The sequence below is a fragment of the Lemur catta genome, chromosome 11 (assembly GCF_020740605.2).
Source record: "Lemur catta isolate mLemCat1 chromosome 11, mLemCat1.pri, whole genome shotgun sequence".
Classification (NCBI taxonomy): domain Eukaryota; kingdom Metazoa; phylum Chordata; class Mammalia; order Primates; family Lemuridae; genus Lemur; species Lemur catta.
In genome coordinates, this window is record NC_059138.1 from 39,694,905 (window position 1) to 39,710,750 (window position 15,846).

Consider the following 15,846-nt stretch of genomic DNA (forward strand, 5'->3'; position numbering starts at 1 on the left):
ATTGTCCATATTAATTACTTTTTCACTCCTATTTTGTATTTTTCATCAATATCACTCAGCACTTACTTGTTTCCTAGCTGCTTTGTTTAGAATGTTAGTTTATTTCCATTTTCTCTTCCCAGCTCCAGTCATTTCAGGGCAAATTTTCTATATTTCTTTTATATACCTCCATAGGGTCTTACCCAATATTTGATGCAAAATAGGGATACTGAGGTTTTTTTTCCCTGCTGGTTGATATTTAGATAAATAGATTTTTAATAGTTACAACTCTGGCTGACTTTTAGATGTTCTCAAAGAAAAGCCAATTACAATGTGGTAGCAGTATAATTAATATGCCAGTGCTCTGTGTTAGAAAAGCAAAGACCATGTACACTCAGTGTTTGAAAAGGTCCAGAGAATACATGTTTAGGATGGTTTTAGGAGTAGTGAGTAAGAGAATAGGATATTTTGTGTTACTACCAAGGCCATTGTATAAAAGATTGTTGAATACCTTCAAAGTCTTTATTGAGACTTCAGTAATGTGAATAGTATTACTCTAACCTCTGGATTCTAGACAACATTTTACTAAGGCACATGTTAATGCAAGCTCTTGGCTACACATAAGAATTGCTTGGTGAAATTTTTAAAATCTCAATACCCACGCTCTCCTCCAGACCAGTTAACTCAGAATCTCTGAGTACCACAGATTATATCTCTTCTGGTGGTGCCTCTGTGTCGCCAAGTTGGAGAATTACTATGCTAGACTGTTGGATTGCAAGAATGTTGTTCTATGGCATGTTCACCCAGGCTAGGGCGTGAGCTACTTCCCTTATAAAATTCTGTCTAGTAATGTGTGGCCCAGACATTGACTCACTTTCTAGGAGGGGTTTTGAGGAATGGGGAGATGTTTGCCTGTGAATCCTGTTACCAAGGCTCTGTAATACTGAAATGTTGTTTTGTTTGATTTGTTTCCCTTCCCACAAGACCCTGGCTGTTACTGTGTTTTCCCTTTTGGCCAGGCAGACTTCTGCAGACTTGTCATTTTCTGCACACTGGATCCCTGCTTTATGCCTGACCAGAGGAAAGTGGCAATGCCTGAGTCATGGCTGTTGAGTGTCCTTTGGCACTCTGTAATTTCCCCGGGAGCCTCCTATCCTCCCTAACCTTGTGGTTTCTCTGGCTTGATGAATTTTGTCATGAACGAGAAAAAGAGAATCATTTGGATGTCAAAATATAGACTTGTTTTTCTATTGTTTAGACCTGTTATGATTTATGCTGAACACTTTCCATTGCAGAAGATTTAATTTCACTAGTTAATGCAATATATGTGTTATAACTTCTGTTGTCTTTTATTAAATATTTTTAAAGTTATTCTTGTATTTATTTGGAAAAATACCATCTGTGATGTGTCAGACATTGTGACAGGTGCTTGGGATATGAAGTTTAAAGACAGAGTCCCTCATAAACTACTTGGGGAAAGAACCAAGTGCTATGATGGAGGGATGTGTGAACTGCTGTGATGACATGTAGAGAGCACACCTATCCAAACATGGGGCAGGGGCAGTGAGTGGAGAGGGAGGTCTTTGAGATGTGGTCAGGCCATATGTGATGTGTCTTTGTATCATTAGTCCCAGAAGAGTAAGTGAATTCTGTTAATGTTTGGTGTTAAACACAGGCTACATTGAGCCTTGCCTTGCCTTGAAAGCACATAGAAGTTAGCCTCCCAGGGAAGAAGGATGGGTGGGAGGAGAGCAGAAGTCTGGGGCTGGCTGTGTGTAAAGGAGAGCATATGCTTAGAGGCGTGGGTGAGGGTGGCTCAACCACCAGTGCTTGAGAATGACTGCAGAGCTGGTTCACAGAGGTGGCGAGGGAGTGCAGAGAGAGAGGGTAGGGGTCAGATTGTGCCGGACTTTATAACTGATGCTAAGGAGTTTGCATTTCTCTGGAATCTGATGGGGTGCCATTTGAGGGGATTTAGCAGGGAATTGATAGGATCATATATGCCTTTCAGAAAAATCGTTTTGGTAGGATGGGGAATGAGAGAGGGGCAGAGAAACCTGTAAGGAGTGATCATGACATCCCAGGGGAAGAATGCTAGGAACCTAGAACCATTTAGGAAAAAAAAAAAAACTCAAATGCTTGCCTTGTACCGCACAACAAAATAAAATTTAGAAGCATTAAAGATGTCAATGTAAAAATAAAACAGTAGAGAGAAATATAGGAGAATTGTTTTTTTATATCTTGGGGATTGAGAAAAATTTCTTTTCTTTTTTTTTTTTTTTGTTTTTTTGTTTTTTGAGACAATATCTCACTCTGTCACCAGGCTGGAGTGCAGAGGCTCAACTATAGCTTACCTTCAGCCTCAAACTCCTGGGCTCCAAAGATCCTCCTGCCTCAGCCTCCCTAGCAGCTGGGACTATGGGTGCCCAACTAATTTTTTTAAACAATTTTTGTAGAGGTGGGATCTTGATATTTTGCCCAGGCTAGTCATGAACTTGAGAAGACCTTTTTAAGCATGAGATCAAAGACCTAAATATAACAAAAATAAGTATTTGTGCATACTTGGATAGGTGCTAGAGAAATGTGGATTAGTAGACCTGATTTGTCTTTTAAGAGCCTAAGATATAGAGAAAGATAAGGAAACAAAATATTCCAAATGCCTTGGGCTAAGAGCTATGTTGGAGTTAAGGAAATGATTCAGCTGGAACCTAAGGGAGGAAATGCCAGGGTTTGCTTGGAAGTAGACAGGAGAGGCTTGGCAAGGCAGAAAATGAGCTAAATCTTGATGTAGGATCTGTCAGCTTGTTGAAGCATTTGGGGAGAGAGAGAACATTTTAGATAGAGGGCACAGCTCGTGCGAAGGCAGAAGAGGGTTCATTTGGAATTTTTGGTGTGTAAAGTGCAAGGGGATGAGCAAGACATAGGGGCAGGAAGTGCTGAAGTTGAGGTTGAAGATGGAGATGAGAGGCAGATACAAAGGATCCTTTTATCGTATAGACCAGTGTCATCCAGTAGAGCTTTCTGTGATGGTGGAAATGCTCTGTTCTGTGCTGTCCAATATGGCAGCCACTATTGCGCATGTGAAATCTACCTAGTACAACTGAACAGCTGAATTTTTAATTTGTATCTAATATTAATTAAATTTAAATAGCCACTGTGGCTAGTGGCTACCATATTGGACATTGAAACTGCAGACAATATGAGGTCATTGTGAATTTCCTTGTGGGGAAATAGTATAAATAGAATCATATTTTAGAAAGGCAGGAAGAAAATCAAGATTTATCGAGAGCCCACTGCTTTAGATACTGTACTAGGTGCTGTCATATGTATTGAGTCACTTAATTCTCACAACTTTAAGATATAGGGGACATGGTATTTCCATTTTACAGACAAGAAAACTCAGAAAGAATAAGTTATTTGTCTAAGGTCACAAAGCCAGTAAATGAGAGAATTTTTAAATTTAACTTCCTATTCCTGGCAATGTTTTTAGTACATTTTTATTAATAAATTTTATTTTTTAGGGAATTTTTAGGTTCCCAGCAAAATTGAGTGAAAAGTACACAGAGTTCCCATATGCCCTGTGTCCCCACACATGAAAAATCTCCCCTATTCTCAATATCCTGTCCCACCATGGCACATTTGTTACATTCAATGAACCTGCAGTGACATATCATTATCACCCAAAGTTTACTCTTAGTGCTGTAAATTCTATGGGTTTAAAAAATGTGTATAATGACGTGTATCCACATCATTAATAGTATTATACAGAATAGTTAGTTTCACTGCCCTGAAAATCCTCTGTGCTCTGCCTATTCATCCCTCCCCACCCCCACACCCTGGAAAAGACTCGTCTTTTTACTGTCTCCATAGTTTTGCCTTTTCCAGAATGTCATATAGTTGGAATCATATCATATGTAGCCTTTCAGATTGGCTTCTTTCACTAAGTAATGTGCATATTTAAGTTTGCTTCGTGTCTTTTCATGGCTTGATATTAAATAGTTCATTTATTTTTAGTGCTGAATAGCATTCCATTGTCTAGATATACCACAGCTTATTTATCCATTCACCTACTGAAGAACATCTTGGTTAATTCCAAGTTTTGGCAATTATGAACAAAGCTGCTATGAATGTCCATGGGCAGGTTTTTGTGTGGATGCAAGTTTTCAGTTCATTTGGGTAAATACCAAGGAGTGCAACTGCTGGATTCGTATGTTAGAGCAGTGGTCCCCAACCTTTTAGGCACCAAGGACCGGTTTCATGGAAGATAATTTTTCTACTGATGGTGGGGTGGGAGGGAGAGGTGGAGCTCAGGCAGTGATGTGAGCAATGGGGAGTGGCTGTAAATACAGATGAAGCTTCCCTTGCTCACCGCTCACCTCCTGCTGTGTACCTCCCACTTCTCTCCAAGTTTCATGGAAGACAATTTTTCCATGGATAGGGGCAGGGGAGAAGGCGGAGCTGGATGGGGGGAAGGTAGAGCTCTGTGGTCCAATTCCTAACAGGCCACAGACTGGTTCCAGACCATGGCCCAGGAGTTGGGGACTGCAGAGTTAGATTATGTTTAGTTTTGTAAAAAACTGCCACTGCCACACTGTCTTCCAAAGAGGCTATACCATTTTGCATTCCCACCAGCGGTGAATGAAAGTTCCTGTTTTTGCACATCCTTACCAGTATTTGGTATTGTCAGTGTTTTGGTTTTCAGTCATTAATAGATTTAAGTGATATCTCACTGTTTTAATTTGCAATTCCCTGATGATATACGGTGCTAAACATCTTTTCATATGCTTATTTGCCATCTGTTTTATCTTTTTTTGTGAGGTGTGTGTTCAGGTGTTTTGCCCATTTTTTAATTGGGTTGTTTGTTTTCTTATTGTTGAATTATTTGTTCATATTTTATATCTGAGGTAAACCTAAGAGGATCACCTTATTAGAAAAGGAAAAAAGCATCCCTTGATAGCGAAGCTGGGAGCTGACCTGCTCGCAGCTGGGCCTTGGTATTCTCACATTGAACATAAGCAATTTTACCAAACATGAACATTAGACAAGGCCACTCTATGACTGAAATGATATGAGGCAAAAACAACCTACTCTGTAATCATCCTTAAACACAGACAAAAGCAAGAACATGGTACAAACTACAAAAATGACCGACATCCCCTCTCCATGCAAACATGACTGCTGTTGCTTTTTTACCAATTGCAGATTTAGCGTCGCTCCATTCCTAATGCCTCCTGGATAAATCCAGAAGCAAAGCCACCTTTTTCTGAAACCTCCCAAACAGTAGTGGGGGGTTTCCCAGAATGCAGAGCTGTCAGTACTAACATTGGGAAATTCCTGGGAAAACCTGATTACCCTGCTCTCTGAAATAACATAACATAAGCCTATATATTTTAACCAGCCCCTCCCAATGCCCTCTTAGTGATCTGCCTCCCAGTACCCCATGGCGTTTGGTCTCCCTTGTTGCAGACAGTTCCAATAAACCTAACTTTGGTTAACTGCAGGTTGGTCCTGGTGGTCTTTGGTGATGGGCAAAGATCAATCAACAAAATCAAAGCAAAACAAATACTATGGAAATGATTTTAGTAGGTCACTCCTTAACAGTAATGTTGTAAATGATTAATTTACCTCTAGCAATAAACAGTAAAAAAATCACATAACTTACGAGGAAGCCAAATAGCATAATGAATCTTCTCACAAAAGAAAAATGTCCAGAAAATATTGTGATGCCATGATAGAAAGGACTTTGTTTTGTTGTCTTGCTAACAATTTCCCTTCCTTTCTGTCTCTCAGGGATCATGTCAGACCACCAGTTTGGTAACCAGTTTATGTGCAGCGTGGTGGCCTCTCACGTGAGTCACCTGCCCACAACCAACCTCAGCTTCGTCTGGATTGCTCCCCCTGCGGGCACAGGCTGTGTGAATTTCATGTAAGTACCCAGGCCGCTGTGACACATACAGAAGGCAAATACAACCTCTCATGGGTTACATATAGAGTAACTGCTTAAATGTATTATTTTGACAGGTTTGACCTTAATTAAAGCCACTCAGTTTGGTGTCAAAAAAGGTCAAAACTGTTTTTTTTTAAAGTAACTTGTTTTTGCATATTTATTTATACCTCCAAAGTTCTGAATTGGATTTTAGTTGACAAAAACATAAGATAAAAGTAAGTGAATTGGGGGGGGGGGTAGGTGTGGAGAATGGAGGGAAGTTGTTCAAAGGGTGCCAAGTTGCAGTTAGGAGAGAGAAGTTTGGAGAGCTATTACACAGCATGGTAACTACAGTTAATAATAATGTATTATATTTTTCAAAATTTAAACATTCTCATCACAAAAAAATGGTAAGTATGTGAAGTGATGGATATGTTAATTTTCTTGTTTTAATCATTCCACAAAGTAAACATACATCAGAACATCCCATTGTACTCCATAAATGTATATCTATAATTATTATTTGTCAATTTTAAAAGATACAAATAATTCAGAGCAATTGGAAAATGAGTGTTCAGAAAATAAGATGAAAGCAGGTACAAAAAATGCTGTAAGACTCCATCCACTTTTTGAAAGAAGGCCACAAATTTAGTTTTGAGCATTCCGGCCATTAGTGCCAACTGGGAAGTGTGATTGGTTAAGAGATTAATGGTGCAGATACAGAAGTCAGGTGCTCGGTGGAAACCTAATGACTGCCTCATGTGCTTCATTAAAAGGAAACTGGGGGATGTAGTGAGCGATGCCCCCAACGGCATCCTTAGAGAAACACTGCACTGTGGCTGCAGTGACTTGTGACAATCACTGTGACTTGTGACATCTCTCAATATAGACTATACCCTACTCCTGCCCCAGAGTCACCACTCCTCATCCTTCTTATTCAGCTTTTTTCATAATGTTTTTTTTTACTTTTAACACATGATATCCTTCACTTATTTAATTACATGCATCATTAATCATTTGTCTCTTCTCATTAAAATGCAAGCTCCTTGAAGTCAAGACTTTTTTCTGTTTTGTCACGGATTTGCTTCAACTGTCTAGAACAGTCCCTGGCACACAGTAAGCACTTACTAAATATTCATTCAGTGGATGGGTAGGCCAATGGTAGAATGTCTAAGGCAGTTCAGAAACAACTGTTCTATGGGCAGTCAAGCAAGATAGAGCTGGAAGACATCCTGAATGATTTTCTCTTCCAACCTCCTGCTCAGGCAACAAAATCCTATATAGCCTGTGTACTCCAAAATCTACCACTGCCTTTTCTTTCCTTTGGATAACACACAGTTCAGTGCCAGAGATTTTTATGGCTCTCACATCACTGATTATATATTCTTTCTGCCCATCCTCTGGGTTACCCGGACTGCCAACATCAGACTCATCCCACATAGCTAGTTGACATTTAATCCCATCATTTTCTCCCTCAGAAAGTTTTTTATATCTTTTTTCCCCCAATATCTCCTGCTAAGATGATTGCGGTAGCTTTCTAACTGATGTGCTCGCCTCCAGCCTATGTTTCCTCTAGTCCATCTTATGTATTTATTGTCCAGTTAATCTTCTGAAGGTACAGAAAATTCTCAAAATTTGGCTAAGCCTAAAACTCCCTTTTGAAGACCAGACCTTTGGCATGGGTTTGAAGGCCCTTCCCAATATTGCTGTTTGTCATCTCTCTTATCCCCTGTGGCATACACCTCCTGATAAAGCACAAACTGCAGGACTTCCCACAGTTCCCTAAACATTCTGTGACCGACTTTCTGTCTCTATGCATTCCCCTTGGCCTGGAATGCTTTTTTATGTCAATCCCAATTGTTAAAGTCTTACCTATTCTTCAATACCTGTTTAAAATACCAACTCTTCTGTAAAATCTGCCGTGATATCAACAGCAGAAGGGATGTGTATTGTCACATTTTGCTTGTTACTCTATTATCGTGCTGATTGTATTTTACTATATACTTGAGTCAATTTCTGGCCTTTGCAATTAGGTTAGATTAGACAGGGACAAATTCTTATTTCTTTTTGAATTTCCCATATTTGGTACAGTGTCTCATATATAGGTATCAGGAAAAATGTCCCCTGAATTATATGGTGTTCAGTGTTGTCATTCCTTTTGTTTAATAGTGATCCCAACTCTTTTGGCATGTTTTCTTTTACTCATGTTGGCACTTGCAAAGATAATTTAAATTCTTGCCCTACATGACTTCTTAATTTAAAATAAGAATGACTTTTTTGAAAGATAAAGCACGAACTAAATCTATGTCAGCAATATAGAATTGCCTCCTTCCAAATAGAGATAGGTATTTAGTTAAATCTGTTTAAAAATGATATTTGATGGCTTATGATCTCACTGTTTCTGGGATATGAAACTCTTTTTTCTCAGGAATAACTTGGGTATTTTAAGTCTTAACTCTAGAGTTTTCTTAGCAGTTGGTCAGAAAAAATGCAGTTTGGTCAAAAGTAATTTTTCCTGACTGCAGAGAAGTTTATACACCCTCACTTGTATTTCCCAGTAAAATATTGCTGATACAATTTGCACTTTTTAACATTCTTGACAAATAGGTTTAAGTCTATTTATTGTAAGCCATGACAATGTTGAATGTTAAACTGCTTCCTACATGGGCAAAATGCTTTTGTTGATCTCTTTTCCTAATCAGTTTGTGAGAAAGTACAGGAAAAGTGAGGATTGAATGTGGACCACTGAAACAATTTATTTGAAACATTCTCAATTAAAATCTTGCAATTTCCTACCTTTTTTCCTACTCAGTACTTTTTATGTGTTGAGTAGAGTTACATTAAGAGTTAGTATTTGTATTGAGTAAGTGCCCGGCAATATTTAAAGGGGATTGCTAATATTTAACATTAATTTTAAGTATTAAAGAAAAACAAAATCACACAAAAACCTATGGCATTTGAAGGTAAATATACCATGATTCTCTTTTCTTATTAACCTCTTAAGTTAACTTGTTCACTTTTTAAGGGGGGAGGGATTATTTCTTAGAAATTAAACTTCAGCCATGCTTATATGGTTTTGTGATATATTCTGTATAACTTTTTTGTGTCATTAGTTAATTCATATTGTTACTGAATTTTTAACATACTTGTTTTCTTTTTCTAATTGGATTTTAAATCCCCCAAGGTCCGAGACTGTGTGTAGTATTTTTATATACCTAACAGCTCCTAACATTGAACTATATAGACAATAAAAGGCTCTCAGTAAATATTTTTAATAGCTAATGATGATATACTTCATTGATTCTAAGATGCAGATTTTCTTTTTTACATTATGGGACCTCAGAAGTAGGGTTACATTTTACATTTGATATCATACTACAGTTATTATAATTGGCAGCATTTGCTTTACTTCTTAGTATCTTACAGTTGATGGTGTGTTGTATTTGAAAAAAATCAAGCAACTAACATTTGTCATTTACCCATGTACATGGTCTTTCTAAAGCTGGCCATAGAATTGATGCTACACCCAATTCTATTACACAATCTCGTGTTAGTAAGTTAACGTATGATGCAAACTCTGATTCTAGAACCCAGTTACCTATTTAAAATTCCTTTTTAAAAAAATATCCTATACCAAGAATTATGGCATATTTGAACTGAAATTCAAGACAATTATATATATGTTGTGTGTGCCTTTCCCAGTGAAGAGTAAGTGGCATGCTGTCTGAATAAACCGTGTGTTATTGGTAAACCACTTAACCACATAGTCATTTTGGCTGTCTGTTTACTGACTTCCTTGTTAAAAATAATCAAGTGTGAGACATAGAGGAGAGGATGCCATGAGGATAAAATGCTGGCTGTTCTGGTACAGATGTAGAAAATGGGCTAGAGTTATTTTTATCATTATTTTTATGACACCTGTTGGTAACTTTTACATTTTAAGTTATAATTTTGCTTTAAGATTTGCTTAGTATCCAGATCTTATGGAAATACAGTTTGTCTTTGCTCTTATATTTAAGTCTTCAGTGACTAGTAAACCTCAAGTTAAAAAAGGTACTTAATTATCCAAACTTCTTGGACATAAATCCCCTTCTCCTAAAAAATCCCAAGGAAGGGAGGGAGAGGGAAAAAGAAAGAGAGAGGGGCAAAGGTAGGAACAGGGGGAAGGAAGGAAGAAGGAGTGAAGGAGGGAATACAGGAAGGAAGGATCGAAAGAAGGAAGGAATTCTCTAAGCCATCTAACTCTAAAAGTGAAAAACTACCAGGGAAAGGGAGTTGTAAAGTAGCAACTACAATATTAACAATGTTTTTGAAAATTTACATTGCTCCAGCCACTGTTCTAAATAGTTTACCTCTTTTAATCTATTTAATTCTCACAGTGATTCTGTAAAGTAGGTACTGTTATTATCTCAGTTTACAAATGGGGAATTGAAGGACAGAGATATTAAATAACTTGCTTAAGGTAACTTACCTAGTGAGTAACACAGTCTGGTTTCAAAGCAGGTGATTTTTGCCACTTCACTACAGTTTCCCTTAAAATGATGACTTGTCTATTTTGTTGTGGTAAAATACACGTAATATTGATACAATGAAAATTAAATAGAATTTGCAGGGTAGTATAAGAATCTGTCTACTTTTTCAAGTGGCCAACATGTGTTTTCTGTCTACATTTTGAAATCTGTCTCTATGTGGGATATAATAATACTGTCTAATTGATTTGAATATTGAAAGGCACCAGTGTAAAATTCTGAAATGTGGAGAACACACTGGACTAATGTGTCAAACATGAGTTCGATCCTGATATGTATGATGTAGGTCCATTCTTTGGATGCTGATTGTATGCTATGCCTTGTCATAAAGGGTACTTCCTATAGGGAATGTGTGAATTAGAGGCAAAATTCGTCACAGTTAGATTTAGGTTTAACTGGACAGAGATGCTGTCATAATATTAGAGTAAAAATGGAACATTAAAGAGGATCAGATTTGTGCCTAAATTAGTGATTATTTAACCTTATGTGAATTTCCTCAAAACTGCAAACAGAATGAACCAAGCAGTATTCTATTTAAGATAGGGAGCATTGACAAAGAATGAACTCAGGTTAGCAAAGAGGAACACAGGAGGACTGTGTTTGAACATTTGATGTTTTAAAGGAAGTGTCTCCTAGAGGGATCGTTTTCTTGAAGTACACTAAACAAGAAGAAGAAAAAATCATTTTAAAAATTGAAGACACAAGCAGTTTCTGAACACCTTCAGTCTCAAAATGATACAGAGCCAGAGATTTGAAGTGCTGTGTTGAGTGTATCTCAGATGCCTTTAATTTTTGATGAGAGCCATTCCAGTCTATCTGGGGAATTCTTCGGAAAAGATAGCGTGGTTGCCCACTTATTTCTGTCTGTCAGAAGGAAACATCACAGAGGTATTTGTCTCCTTACTTCAATATGTGAAGTAAAACTGGGGACTCACCCATGGGTGTGTTTATTGGGGGTGCATTCACACCTATAGGTAAGGATGCTAACAACTGATACATGCAAATGTTATTTTACTTTCTGGATTATATGTAGTTTACTACAAAAATAAATTACTTCTCATATAAGCCTGAAATGATTGTGTCCGTACTGGTAGGTAAAACCAGTTGTGCTATTTTCCAAAAGTGGAATTTCATCTATCTCTTCAATAATAAGTCTGTTATTTTTTTTCTGATGGTCCCTTTTTTTTTTTCCACAAACATTTCCCAACTTGAGACAATTATTTCAGGGCTGCTAAAAAATGTACCTCTGAATGAAAGGACAAAAAATATTATCTATCCTTAAAGGTAAATAGCTAGGAGCCTAACTGATAGTTGTCACTTCCTCTTAGGTCCCTGCTTTTCATCAAAGTTAAATAACCAATTAGGCTTGGACAAGGAGGCAGTGTAAGGTCAGGGACTAATGTGTGTTCTTATATATCAACACTTTGGCAAATGAGGTCAGAATGGTTCCTGGGAATTTATTTTTAATTTTAGGGAGTGTGGTTGAGATAATATGTCCATAAATCTCCAAGAAGGCTTGAATAAATTATTTTTATTAAACAACATATATATTTTAATTTAACAGATATTCAAAAGGCAAAACTACTCCCTTCATTTCTCCTTCTCTCTTTTCTCCCTTCCCGTGTCTCCTCCTTTTAGGAAGTCACAGTGTAAACAGCACCGGTTATATTAGGGCAATCTGCTGGAGTCTCCACTAGGAGGTTTCTTTGCACCAAAATGATAAGGCCATCAGAGAAGTTGAACTGCTTCATGGTGGAAAAATTTTCTATTACAGTAATAAAATATTTTTAACCAGGTTCCCAGGATGGACCTGCTTCTCTGGAATTCTATCCAATAGCAAATAGTTGTGCTAGCGAATTTGTTCTTTTTTTAAATCTCTGCTTTTTTTTTTCTTTTTAGACAGAAATGTTAGTTTTTTCCTAATGTTGACTCTAGAAGGAAAAAAAAAAGTCCTATGGCAAAACCTCCTCTTACCTTCTTCTTTTCCTTTCATGTAATGGTGTGAGAACTTGAGGAGGGCACTCAAGTAAATGGACTGAAGTTTGCTCATTATTACAAGACCTTGTGGTCTAGGTGGGATTACTACTGTACTTGGCACTTCTTACTTGAAAAACCACACGGAACATTTGTGAGAGCAAAAAGACCAAAGTCAATAAATTTAAAAGCTTTATGTGTTACAATTATTAGAAGTTCTCTAAATCCAACCAAAATTTTCTAAGTGAGGTGTGAGCAGAGATTTGGGTTATTTTTCTATTACTAGAATTGATTAAACCACTTTTAGAAGCTGTAAGTGTGAAATTTCATTTTTCCAAACTGCCCACACAGTTAAATAGTGATGACAAAGATGTCTGAGAAATAGGTGAATAAGTTTTTCCCATGGCAGCAACAACTCCATGGTTTGCCAGTATAGTCACTTGGATAATATATACTAACAGCAGCATATTATAAAGGTCTGATTTTAGTAAATCTTTGAATATTAAGGCATTATTACAAGCATGAAATAAAATTTTCTTCCATGATTGTTTCTTCCAGATAAGAATTTTTTAAGGAACTTTATTTTGTCCTCTATGACTTATTTGGATATACGTATAATATGTATACACATATATACACACACACACTCATGTATGTATATACATATATACACACATACACATTGTCTTAGTCCCTTTTGTGCTGCTATTACCAAATACTTGAGACTGGATAATTTATAAACAATAGAAGTTCATTTGTCTCATGGTTCTGGAGACTGGGCAGTCCAAGATCAAGGGGCCACATCTAGTGAGGGCCTTCTTATTGTGTTATAACATGGCAGAAGACATCATATGGCAGAACATGCATGCCCAAGAGTAGAAGGGGACCAAACTCATCCTCTTTTCAGGAACCCACTGCCAAGTTACCCAACCCATTCGCGCAATAATGGCATTAATCCATTCTTGAGGGCAGAGTCCTCATGACCTAATCACCTCTTAAAGGTCCCATCTCTAAACACTGCTGCACTGAGGATTAAGTTTCCAACACATGAACTTTGACACATTCAAACCACAGCACACAAATATGCATACACAGACACATACACAAACACACACACATATTCATATATTATAAAATTTGTTTAGGGTTGTTCTTTCTAACATGGTAGCTACAAGCCATGTGTGGCTATTGATGTTTAAATTAATTAAAATTAAATAAAATAAATATTCAGACCCTCAGTTGTACCAGCCACATTTCAAGTTCTCAATAGTCATATAAGACTAATGACTATTATATTGGACAGCACAAATGTAGAACATTTCCATCCTTACCGAAAGTTTTGTTATATAGCATGGATTTAAAGAATCTGTTGAATTATCTTTTCTTCTAATGTTACCTTGACATTTACAGAAAGTAACCATGTACTTCAAAGGACATAAAGAAAAAGTAAAGCAAGAATAAGGTTTTGAAATTATCATGTGAACTTGAACAATCATAACTTCCAACCTCAACAAGTAAGACAGTTTTATGTAAAGAGCTGGTTACCTCGTTGTTCGCTTTAGTTTTATTTGCCACTACAGCAGTTTCTATGGTCTTTAACTTTATGGGCAGTGGTAAGCTAAGTATGACAGGTGAGAAATACCTCTGGTTACCATCTCTTACAGTGCCGAGGGCTTAGTGCTGCTTGTTGGCTGCCTTGGCCAAAGCACGTCTCAAAGTGTGAAAACAAAAATTTTTTTTAAAAATTAAGTTTGATATTTTTACCAAAATGAAAATGCATGCAGACCATGTTAAAGCAAATGTTTAAAGGATGTGCTTCAGTAAAAAGAAAAACTGAGAAGAAAGGTAAAAGTTGTAGGATACAAGAAATTATGGTGTCATGCAATAATTAATGGTGAGCAAAGAAATTAGTATCTTAGCAACTCTAAGCATTGAATATGCAAATTAATTTACATATAAAATATACACCAATAACTATTTTAGGATAGAATTTAAAGGCACTGTATAAGTAAAATTCTAAGGAACATTTGTATATAAGTTGGGGGAAGGAAGAATCAGTATTAAGGTTTTCTAATGTCTTCAAATTCTTTTGCAAGAAGGTTGTAAGCTTAGTTAAGGATGATTGGTAAAGACATAAATGTAAAGAACAGAAATAACATTAAAACTTCCAAATTATGGAGGGGATGAGGAAAGGATTAAAGAACATTAAATTAATCCCTCTGAAGAAAGGAAAAAAGCAAATTTTAAAATCATAGAAATATAAAATTAATACTAGTAATCTAAATAAATCAGTGATTATAATAAATGTAAACAGATTAAATTCACTAGTTTAAACACTGACTTTTAGAATGCAGTTTCAAAAATCCAGAAATATACTGCTTCCAAGAGACAAACTTAAACATAATGGCATAAAAATGTTGAAAGTAAGCAGATGGGAAAAGACATACCAGGCAAGTGCTAACCAAAAGTAAGTTGGTGTCACTATGTTAATATCAGACAAAATAAGTAAAACTTAATCATATTAAGGTTAAAATTATAATTACCTAAGAACAAAATAACTTGCATATAGACAAAGCTGAAAGAAACATGTATAATTGAAAACTGCCTTTGAAGTGGCAGAATACTGAGTATTATTTCTAATATTAATATTTCAATTGCAGGTAGTATTATAAAATTGTTTAGACAAAGACATTCTTTTAGAGTTATTTGTTGAATAGATGAATGAATACATACATCAATGAAAAAAATGCATGAATACATGTATATGCCAGAAGATTATGTTAGAGCATTAGAGTTTATACTCTGCTATTTATACCTCAGGCAAGCACTGGCTTTATATTTTAATATCTTAGGTGCTCTAGAAATACCAATTTGGTCATTTACCAAAACTTTATCAATAATTAAAAATTTTGATTTGCAGTTAGTTTTTCCCTAATAGTTCAAGCAACATTATATAAATTTCTCTTCAATATTAACTCTGAAGGCTTAAATATGCTAGAATGTAAATATTTCTATTGTTTGTTAACTTAGATTTTCCTGGTTTTGAATGCTATTTATACCAACATGAAATTTAAAGGTAAATATTATTAACAATATTTTTAAATTGAAAAGCCAAGTCGATTGGCCGACTTTATTGTTAGAAAGTGTTTTAAAAATTTGAGGAAATAAAAAAATTGAAACCACATATTTCTGGAATTATAAGATAATCTCTTTAAAATTAAATCAGCACATATTGATAAATCATCTTTTTTAGCACTGAGAAATAAACAAAATTAATTATTTCCATTTCCATTTTAGCACCTCACATTATTAAAGTCAGATTTTGGTTACCCACATTGACAAGTCCTAAGCCGGAAACAAGAATGTGTTAGTTAAATCTCCTCCATTTATTTCCACTATTAGTATTTATAGAAGAGATTATGAATAACACGAGCATTT

The 15,846-nt window shown here is 36.2% G+C and overlaps 1 protein-coding gene across 2 annotated transcripts in view; it reads left to right on the forward strand.

Annotated features, from left to right (window-relative positions):
* RELN (reelin) overlaps nt 1-15,846 on the forward strand; it is a 441,212-nt gene that overhangs the window by 122,070 nt on the left and 303,296 nt on the right. For both annotated transcript variants that reach the window (XM_045564269.1, XM_045564270.1), the window contains exon 3: nt 5,770-5,905. In XM_045564269.1, coding sequence (XP_045420225.1) covers nt 5,770-5,905 — 136 coding nt within the window. The remainder of the gene's footprint in view (nt 1-5,769; nt 5,906-15,846) is intronic.